At 47.3% G+C, this 10,477-nt stretch overlaps 1 protein-coding gene across 2 annotated transcripts in view; it reads right to left on the reverse strand.

Moving 5' to 3' along the window:
- The window catches only part of ITGB3BP (integrin subunit beta 3 binding protein), a 21,694-nt gene continuing 11,217 nt past the window's right edge, over positions 1 to 10,477 (reverse strand). For both annotated transcript variants that reach the window (XM_054638473.2, XM_054638472.2), the window contains exons 5-9: positions 9,840 to 9,918; positions 8,999 to 9,092; positions 7,845 to 7,904; positions 1,270 to 1,390; positions 1 to 896 (exon numbers count right to left, since the gene is read on the reverse strand). In XM_054638473.2, the coding sequence (XP_054494448.1) occupies positions 1,281 to 1,390; positions 7,845 to 7,904; positions 8,999 to 9,092; positions 9,840 to 9,918 (343 nt within the window). In that variant the 3' untranslated portion in view covers positions 1 to 896; positions 1,270 to 1,280. The remainder of the gene's footprint in view (positions 897 to 1,269; positions 1,391 to 7,844; positions 7,905 to 8,998; positions 9,093 to 9,839; positions 9,919 to 10,477) is intronic.

Below are 10,477 nucleotides of genomic sequence, written 5' to 3' on the forward strand. Positions count from 1 at the left end.
TGAAGTGCAAAATCATTTTTATTAATTGAAAACTCCCAAACTTGAGCGTGTGCGTGCTCAGCCACACCCTGAACACCTTTATCATGCTGGTGCTCAGAATTTTACTTGTAAAAATCAGTTTATTTGAGGATGGGACTTTGCAGTGGTAGAAAGGACATTCAAGTGTTTGTGTTTATGCTGGACTTTATTAAGAATAAATAGTTTTACTGCACTTTTTCAGGATTGAAATTGCAAGGATTTGAGAGGCAGGGGATTCACTTGGCTGGTGGGGTGAGGCTGAGGAGAAGGAAAGAGAAAAGCAGCTGGTTTATAAAAAAGGTTGGTTTATATAAAACAGCATTAAATGCCAAAACTAAACTCAAACGTTGACCTAAAAGCAAACGTTACCAGAGCCCTGTGTGTTAGTGCTGGGTCAGAGGCTGAGGCCTCTTTACCCTGGGGCTGGGGTTGACTTTAGAGAAAGCCTCCTGTGGGTGACAGATCCGTCCCCAGCCATGGCAGCACCACCAGGGAAATGTTTGCAAACAACTCAAACGCATCCAGGGTGGGAATAATGAACTGCTGGCACTGCAGGGCTCCCTCCAGCCCCAGAGGCCAGGCAGTGCTGGAGAAGCCCTGCAGAGCCCAGAGCACCACACAGCACCAGCCCCAGGGCACAGGGCTGCACAGCACCCGGGGTGGATTATTTACATTGAGATTATCTGCTTGTGCACATTGTTAAGTTGAAATAGATGCCAGAAATGTTATCTGGACGTGCACCTGCCCGGCACAGCGAGCGCTCCCCAGCTGGGATTTGCTGGGGAGATTGGTTTACACTCAGCTCTTCGCTCCTTTTAAGTCCAGTCCAGCAGATGGAGAAGTTTGGGTTGATGTGGAATGCATTTTTCACATAATGCCTGTGGGGAGATGAGGAATGACTAAAATAAATAGCAATTAGACAGCAGCATCATCGTGCATGGGATCTGTTTGGAGTTATGGATGTGGTGTCCAGTAAAACAGAGCCTCAGGCAAGGCAGGGCACCAACCCCTCTGCCTGGAGCTGCAGGGACATTTGGGGACGTTTTGAGGAACAAGGACAAGTGACCAAAGCAGCAACAAGTTGAGGAGAAACAGCACAGGATGTTACAGTGGAGGAGCAGAGCTTCTAGAGAAGCTCTTTGTCACAGCACTCCACAAACCAGGAACAACCCCAGGGGTGGAGAACACCTGATTCCCTCAGGGCAGCCTGCAGGAATCCCAGGGCTCTCTGCACAGCTTTACAAGAAGTACCTTGGTCCTGGTCACTCTGGCTGTGCCTTGGTGCTGGGTGTGGCCTGGAGCAGGCCCAGGGGCTCCTTCCTTCTGTCCAGGAATGAGGCGAGCAATGCAGCACCCCCAGCCTGGATGTGCTCTGTGAACAAGGAAAACACAGAAATGTAGTGTGTGATAGACAACAGGGGTGTGATGGCAGAATTTGTGCAAACCCTGCCTCACACACCAGTTAAATAATTGCTGTGGTGGTTAAAGAAGCCAGCACCCCTTTTCCTTCACCCACGGTGTCTCAGCAGGGATTTCAGAGCTTGTCCTGGTGAGTGGCTGCACCTGAGATCCATCACTGGCAGTGATGGCAAAGCAGAACTGAATGTGCTGCCAGGATGAGAAGCTGGTGCTGCCTTTTGCTATCAATAATAAAAGAATAAATAAGAATCCCCAAGGGCTGTGCCAGTAGAGCCCAATCAGGGATTGCAGCAGGGGAACTCCCACCCCTGGATCACCCAGAGCCACCCCTGGATCACCCACAGGCCACCCCTGGATCACCCACAGCCACCCCTGGATCACTCACAGCCATCCCAGAGTCACCCACAGCCATCCCAGAGTCACCCACAGCCATCCCAGAGTCACTCACAGCCACCCCTGGATCACTCACAGCCATCCCAGAATCACTCACAGCCACCCCAGATCACTCACAGCCACCCCTGGATCACCCACAGCCACCCCTGGATCACTCACAGCCACCCTTGGATCACCCACAGCCATCCCTGGATCATCCAGAGCCATCCCTGGATCATCCACAGCCATCCCTGGATCACCCACAGCCATCCCAGAGTCACCCACAGCCACCCCAGAGTCACCCACAGCCATCCCTGGATCACCCACAGCCATCCCAGAGTCACTCACAGCCACCCCTGGATCACCCACAGCCACCCCTGGATCACCCACAGCCATCCCTGGGTCACCCAGAGCCGCCCCAGAGTCACTCACAGCCACCCCAGAGTCACTCACAGCCATCCCTGGGTCACCCACAGCCATCTGTGGATCACCCACAGCCACCCCTGGATCACTCACAGCCATCCCTGGATCACCCACACCTGGGGCTGCAGCCAGGCAGGGCTGGGCCAGGTGAGGGTGAGCAGGTGCCTGGGACAGGCACAGGAAAAGTGTGCAAGGGCAGGAAGGAACTCAGGGGATGGGAACACGTGGGAAGGCTCTGGGAGCAGGTGCCTGTGAGTGCCAGGGTGCCAAATGTCCCTGCAGCAGATGAGCAGCTCTGCTGGACACCCCCAGGGCTGCTGGCTCTGGGCTGTTTGAGGGAGAATTCAGGATGGTGCTGAACACACAAAGGGCATTTCCAGCAGCCTGAGCCTCTCAGCTGCACAGAAACCCAGCTGGGGAGGGCAGCAGAGCCCACAGCCATGGGGCTGCTGGGGCAGGGCCTCCTCAGCTCTCCCCAGCTGGCACCCTGTGATTCCAGGGATCTCCCACTGCCAGGGAGTGACTCCACACCAGCACCTGCCCCTGGGCTAACCTGGAGCTGCCCTTGGACCACACAGGCACTAAAAGGGCTCCGTCTTCCCAAGTTTCCTTTCCCCTCCAAGTTCCCCCACCAGCCTCTCCCAACTTTGGCTGCTCTAAAGCATTTACAGATCTAAAAAGCAGAGAGAAAAAAAATGTTCACCTGTCGGGTGATATAAAACCAATCTTCTACTAAATGTGCCAGAATAATTTTTCTCCACCTCAACCACAGTTAAAACCTTCAGTCTATTCATTACTGTCTTTTTATAGTATTTTTATTTAATAAAACCTATTAAGACTACCATACAAATCTCTTTACTTATGCTTTTATCTTTTAACTGATCAATTTTTATATTGCTGACATCCCTTCTTCACCATTTGCTCATTTAAAAATTCATAGTATATGAGCTATGTCTCTGGAGAAAACGTCTATAAAATTTGTTACAGCTGGCAAATGTGTATGAGTCAGTGATAGCACATGACTAAATGCTTCACAGAAAATAAAATTTGTTTCTGTAGTAAGCAGAACTGTTTAAATGTTATTTATTTTTATGTTTCAAAGAAAATATATTGTGAAGTGCTGCATTGATTTAATACGCAGCAATGTCTGTGTACACGCTGTACTGGGGAAATTTATGAAACCTTTGCACAACTCCTTTAATTGAATTTTCCAAATCTCTCACCACACACAAATAATCAATATCTTCTGCAGAGAAAACCAGTCAGAATTATTACAGTCTTTCTTTTCAATTTTGTTGTCATCAGCACATACAGAGCACCTGGATATTTGTAATGTCTGGATAGCAAGTTATTTACACCTCTTAAACATATAATTGCTACTAAGTGAGTCCAAACTAATGTTTCTTTTCTTTTTTATTTAAAATAATTATATTCATGGGAGAAAGCAGTATTTATTCTCATGTAGGAGCTGCTACATGTTGGAAGAACTACAATTCTTGTGAATTTTTCATTAAGCTTAATACTCTAAACTAGATCCACCAGAATTAAAAATTCATAGCTGTTGCATCTCTAAAAAGGCACGTAGGAAAATAGAGTGTAAAAACAAGGGTGAAATCTGTGAATAAATGGGGCTGACACCTAAATCTAAAATGCAGGTTGACAGTTCTCTGTGTACTTGTCTGGGGCCTCCAGTCATATGTCTCATGTGCATTTCTGTATCTGCCACTGCAGTTAATGGCTTAATATTTCATCTGCATAGCCCAGGGTGCTCCATCACTGCAGAGCCCTGGAGCTGCCCCTCTCCCTCCTTCCATCCCAAAACCCCTCCTGCTGCTGGGCCCACACCCCAGACTCCTCCAGTCTCAGGCTGCTGGGAAAATTCAGGGGTGGGTACAGCCCCACAGCCCCAAATCCTGCTGGGAAGGAGCAGTGGGGAGCTGCCCCAGCTCCTGGGGCTGGCAGGGGACAGGATTCCTCACCTGTGCTGGAAATGCAGCCTGGGGCACTGGGCTCACTGGGATCTGTTCCCTCTCCATCTCACCTGTGTGGGAAATGCAGCCTGGGGCACTGGGCTCACTGGGATCTGTTCCCTCTCCTCCTCATCTGTGCTGGAAATGCAGCCTGGGGCACTGGGCTCACTGGGATCTGTTCCCTCTCCCCCTCATCTGTGCTGGAAATGCAGCCTGGGGCACTGGGCTCACTGGGATCTGTTCCCTCCTCTCCTCACCTGTGCTGGAAATGCAGCCTGGGGCACTGGGCTCACTGGGATCTGTTCCCTCCCCATCTCACCTGTGCTGGAAATGCAGCCTGGGGCACTGGGCTCACTGGGATCTGTTCCCTCCCCATCTCACCTGTGCTGGAAATGCAGCCTGGGGCACTGGGCTCACTGGGATCTGTTCCCTCCCCATCTCACCTGTGCTGGAAATGCAGCCTGGGGCACTGGGCTCACTGGGATCTGTTCCCTCTTCCCTCACCTGTACTGGAAATGCAGCCTGGGGCACTGGGCTCACTGGGATCTGTTCTCTCTCCCCCTCACCTGTGCTGGAAATGCAGCCTGGGGCACTGGGCTCACTGGGATCTGTTCTCTCTCCTCACCTGTACTGGAAATGCAGCCTGGGGCACTGGGCTCACTGGGATCTGTTCCCTCCTCTCCTCACCTGTACTGGAAATGCAGCCTGGGGCACTGGGCTCACTGGGATCTGTTCCCTCTCCATCTCACCTGTACTGGAAATGCAGCCTGGGGCACTGGGCTCACTGGGATCTGTTCCCTCCTCTCCTCACCTGTGCTGGAAATGCAGCCTGGGGCACTGGGCTCACTGGGATCTGTTCCCTCTCCTCCTCACCTGTACTGGAAATGCAGCCTGGGGCACTGGGCTCACTGGGATCTGTTCCCTCTCCTCCTCTGGCAGGGACTCCCACGGGCACAAACTCAAACCCACAGAATGAGGAGACCTGAATTCAAATCTAGCCTGAGCAACAACAGCTTTTCATGCCCAAGACACCAAGTGGGCAAACCACAATCCCCACTGGGTGAGGAGCTGAGATCAGCCCTGCCCAGGTGAGGTGGTAGGAAAGCCCCAGGAGCACAAACAGGGATGTTCTTCCACAGGGAAGGGCAGAGGAACCAGGCCAGATCCCTCCAGTGTTACAATTTTTGCTCAGCCAGTTCCCAGACTCAGTTCTCCCAGCAAAGGGACAATGGCATTTCTTCCCTGTAAGTACAAAGCTGGCCTGAGGAAAATAAATGTGGTGTTTAGGTTAGGGTTTTCCAGTTGGAAAAATCCACTGCTGTATTCCCCTTTCCCTCAGAAGATCTCCAAGGAGGAGGAAGAAAAGGTGGGGCAGACACACAAGTACATCTAAAGGTCAACAAATCTGCTACACTGGATTTGAGAATGATGTGAAAATAAACCCCCAGCAACCACCAGAGCCAAGTGGTTCAGCCTTAGGACACCCAAATTCTGCACTCAAACTGCCACCAAATGGAATAAATGGTGGAATTCTGTATTTTTACCTTTTTACCAGGTTGAAGGAGGAGCTCTGATTATTAAGGATGTGTTTGTATTTTGCAGTGGTTGTGAAAGGGGATTTATGTTCTAAAATAAATGCAGTTTCCAGAAGTGGACTGGCAGGTGGAAACTCAGGAGTTTTGGTCCCTGATTTCTCAGCTTTGCTTTCATCAGTGATTTCAAGTGGCATGGAGTAAATTCCATGCAGTTTTTCCTGATCAGTGTCCTGGAAAGCCACCACTACTGCCCCAGGAGCACCAAGCTCAGCCCCTTGTGCTCACCCCACCATGAAAGCTGGGAATGCTCAGAACTCAGGGAGGATCAGATTTGCCCCTGGGCTCAGCAGGATGAACAGCCCCACAGCAAAGGAAGTGTTTTTTATTTCATCACAGCCTGGCCAGAGTTTTCCTCAGCACTGCAAGTATTTGATCTCTGGAGCACTCCCATGGGCAGCAGCCATGGTTTGTGTCAGGGCTTTGGGGAGCAAAGTGTCCCTGTCCTTTGTCACAGTCAGCTGGAGCAGCTTCCCCTTTTAGGAACTTCACTCCTGGAATCTCCAAACCTATGAAACTTTCCTTCAAAATGTGCACATCCCAACCTGCACATCCATTCTCAGCACATTTTGGACTCCCAGACACCGACTCGATTCATCTCTTGGCAGTTGTTTTACAATTTGCTTACTTTTTGTTCAAAAACATTTTGTTTACTGTAAATTCGAGTCATGGGCAAACAATGATGCCCTTTTTCCATGCTGGTCACCCAAAATGATAAAGTGAGCTCTGCACAAGGCTGCCCATTGAGGCAGGAATGTTCTCTATGAAGTTGTTTTTAGAGGAGGTCGTTTATGTAAAGTAAATAAATTTCATGCCTCACCATGTGATGATAATGTGACATTCCATCTGGACCAAGCCACAGAACAGTCATAAGTTTTAAGCCTTGCCATAACTAATTAAAAATAATTATGAAAAACCCACATCTGAAACTAAAAGGCAAAGAAAAACATCTACAGATGCTTCTCTTTGATCACAAACTTCTCTGCCTCTCCCGCTACTGCATGTTCAAGACTGCAGAATTGAATTTATTCTTTGTGATAGCAAAGCTGACGTTGGAACTTCGTCAAAATCGCTCAGCTTAAACTCAGAATTCTCTTTTCCACTCTCCCTCCACAAAATATCTCTCACCTATGTGTGTTTGGGGCTCGGGGCTGCTTTCTGGAGCAGAGCTGGAGCTCCAGAGTGTGTGGTGAGCAGCAAGGAGCAGAGCACAAGGGCAGCAGTGAGTGCTGCCAGCCCTGGCTGCAGCAGGAGGACACAGGGGCTGTAAATCAGCACCTGCACCTGCTCAAATCAGCCCCATTCCCTCCCAAGGGCTGGAACTCCTTTCCATCTGCAGCTGATCTGCTGCAGCCCAGCAAATCCAAGCTTGATCAATTTTCTGTCCTTTAAGAGAATTCCCCACAGCAGAGATGCCTCCACTGCTCCTGGTTCTGGGGTTTGCTTTGCTTTCAGATGGAAAATGTGAAGGTAACAGAAATATCAGAATATCCCAGGGGAAGGTTGCTGCTTTTACTGAGTGTGAGGGAATTAAACTGTCCTGTGTGTGTCCCCTTCCCTCCTGCCCAGGCACTAAAGCAGCTGGGGATTGAACTCCACCAGCTTCCAATATTTCCACAGCACTGGTCATGAAGAAACCCCAGAGCTGGGATTCCACAGTGGGTGAAACACCCCACAAAATGCACAAAGGGAAAAAGGGTTTGCTGCAAGACTGTGACACTGAAAGCACAGTGGGAGGGAGGAGGATGAGGAAGAACAAGGATAATTGGGATCTACAAAAAGCATGGGAAACCTGCTGGACCATGCCACAAGTGCAAGGCCATGAAGGATTCCTTCTCCTGCACAGTCTCATGGGGAAATACCCAACACAATGAAAACAGCAGCAAATATTCAATTTACATTTGCAGACCATTGAGAAGAAACACATTTGATTGTCATTGTTTTCATATCCTACAGGTTACCCACCTTACTGCAAGTGAAAAGGACTGAAAAGAAATCAAGCAAAAGGAATCAAAGCATCTGTTACACAGAGTTATGAAGAGTTTCTTACCTCGGGCAGCGACTTTTCCATGGTTTGCTTTCAACAGCTGCAGTTTTTCTGCTTGACTCACTAGTGAAGAAATAAATCCAAAATCAACAAATGTTGCCCCAGAGCTTTCAAAGAAAATAATACCTCTGCTGCCTCCTTCACTTTCAAAGCATTTCAAGGGAAAAAAAAAACCTCTTGCCTATGTAACTGCTCAAAAAATTAACAAGAATTTTCAGAATTCAGAGAATCCTGACAAGTTTTGCCTCCAAGCCTCATCCCATATTTTGTTCCAATGTTTTGTTTTTTTTCTAGTGCTGCCACGGTTCCTAACTCAGAGATGGGGGAAGGATGCAGGATGGGAGTGGGCACAGGAGTGGCAATAAGAGGTCTGAGCTGTCCTTTGGGCTGGCTGCCTGTCTGTCTGTCTGTCTGTCCCACCCCAGTGAAACCCAGACTGTGCCCAGGTAACTCCAAGGTGGCCCAGAAAGGATGTGGCACTACAGTGGGAACAGGGCAGGGCATGGCCATGCAGGAGGAGAATGGAATGAGCTTTGGAATCCAAGCCAGGGAAGAAATGGGGACTGAACCATCAGCGTGTGATGCTTCCATTGCACTGGGGCTGGCAAGAAATCTTCTCTGGTACCCGTGGCTCTACTGCCCACCTGCTCCCAACTGCAAAAAGCAGCATCCAGGCTCCCAAGGTTTGCTCTCTGGGCTGCTTTGGAAAAGCATTTCAGATGTGGCAGCTGTGAAGTGCCCTCATCCCAACAGGACAAGCATCTGGAATGTCCATCATTTCAGGACACATGAATAGAGATTTTTAAAGCCTGGAAATTTATATTCAGCCTAATCCTGCTGACAGGCAAACAAACAAACAAACCAACCAACTTCCTCGGAAGGGGAGAAGAAAGGCCGAGCAATCCAAGTGCAAACGTTCAGCCTAATCCCCACCTAAGCACCCACTAAGTATCTAACTATTTACTGAGCATTTCCATAAGAAAAGGTGTTGCTTTTCCAGGCTTGCCCTCCCCGTGTGCTTTTATGTCCCTGCTGGATGCACAGGGACACTTGAAGTGCATTTTCCTGAGTGCTGGGGAGCACCAAAGGGAACATCTGGAGTGATCCCTGCTAAATGTTCCGAGGGGATAAATAAATGTACGGAACGCTCTCCTCACCCAGCGCTTGGGTTTTCTGCAGCTCAGCACTCAGGACACAGGACGAGTGTGAGACTCCAAGGATGTTTTCCAGCTCTCTACTGCCCTCCAAAGCCTGGAAAACAACAATTAAAATCATCCTTAAATCCCATTCCCAATATCTGCTCCGTATCTACAACACACCAAAACCAATTTGGAAATTGTTCATAAGCTCTAAATTCCTCATTTTCTAAATAAATATTGCAATTAAAATATTTTCAATTAGTATCATTGGGGTTTTTTGGTTTTTTTTTTTTGGTTTTTTTTTTAAATTTAATAAAATCTTGTCCACAAGAAATAAATCAACACAGTCTTCTGAATACACTGAATTATTTCTCAGCTATTGATGTACAGCAATGAACCTTGTGCTAAATTTAGTCAGGAAACAAAATGGGGAAAAAAGAGAGCAGTGATTTGCATTTTAACATGTACTGGACTATTAAATAATGATACTTTAGTGCTAAATTAAATGGTACAATCACTTCAACACAAAAGGATCTTTAATCCTCAAAGACATAAAAATCTATGCAGTTAATTCATATTTACAGTTTTAAATAATAATTGAGAACTACTTCATATTTGTTCTATTTCTGTACAAATTAAAAACTGAGGATATGGAAAAGTAACTCTTCTAATTTAAAAAATCCATTAAGTTTTTGAGTTTGTTTGCATTTTCTGGATTTCCAAGTCCAACTTGCCTGGTTTCAAGTCTTTTATTTGTTTCCCTACCCCTTCAAAGTCAAATGTTGCATAAAAAATCCTAATTTTGCTTTCAAATCCCGTATTAGAAGTAGTTTAAAAGACAAATCAGTGTAAACCAGACCTTCAGGCTTGTCAGATTTGCTCTTAGTTTCAGAATTCTGGGCAAGGAATTTGTCACTTGGGAGTGCAGTTGCAGGAACCTGTGTAAAAAAGGTAAAACAATTCCAATTATCCACATCCCCTCTCACTGAAAATCCATGTTTGCAATTTTCCCAGAGTTTTTTCTCATTGGAATGGGGATGGATCCAGTTCAGCTGTGAGGATTTGTATCAGTGTACTGGACAATGTATTTTCCATCTGTAAAATCAAGTGTATGGAAGTTCACATGAATATTAAGTGTAGGTGTTGGTTTAGACACGTTTTTATTTGAATGTCACTGCTGGTCTCCTGCAAACCTTTTAAAAACATTCTGAATTATTGAATGCAAACATTTCCATATCAATGAGGCCTCTAATTACTCCAATTGTTCTGTAATTCCGGGTTCCTGTCACTAAGAGATGAGGCTGGATGTGTTGACCAAGGGATTCACTGAATCACAAAAGAACCCCCCAATTAATCAATTTACAGTTTTACACCGGTATAGGGTTAATATTTTATTTTCCACTGTTTAAATGTCATCCCAACAATCTGTCCAGTTCCATTACTTGGGAGACACTATCCCACACTGAAGGAATTCCAGCCTAAAGATGTGGGAAAACA

The sequence above is a fragment of the Agelaius phoeniceus genome, chromosome 8, assembly GCF_051311805.1.
Source record: "Agelaius phoeniceus isolate bAgePho1 chromosome 8, bAgePho1.hap1, whole genome shotgun sequence".
In the NCBI taxonomy this organism is placed as follows: Eukaryota; Metazoa; Chordata; class Aves; order Passeriformes; family Icteridae; genus Agelaius; species Agelaius phoeniceus.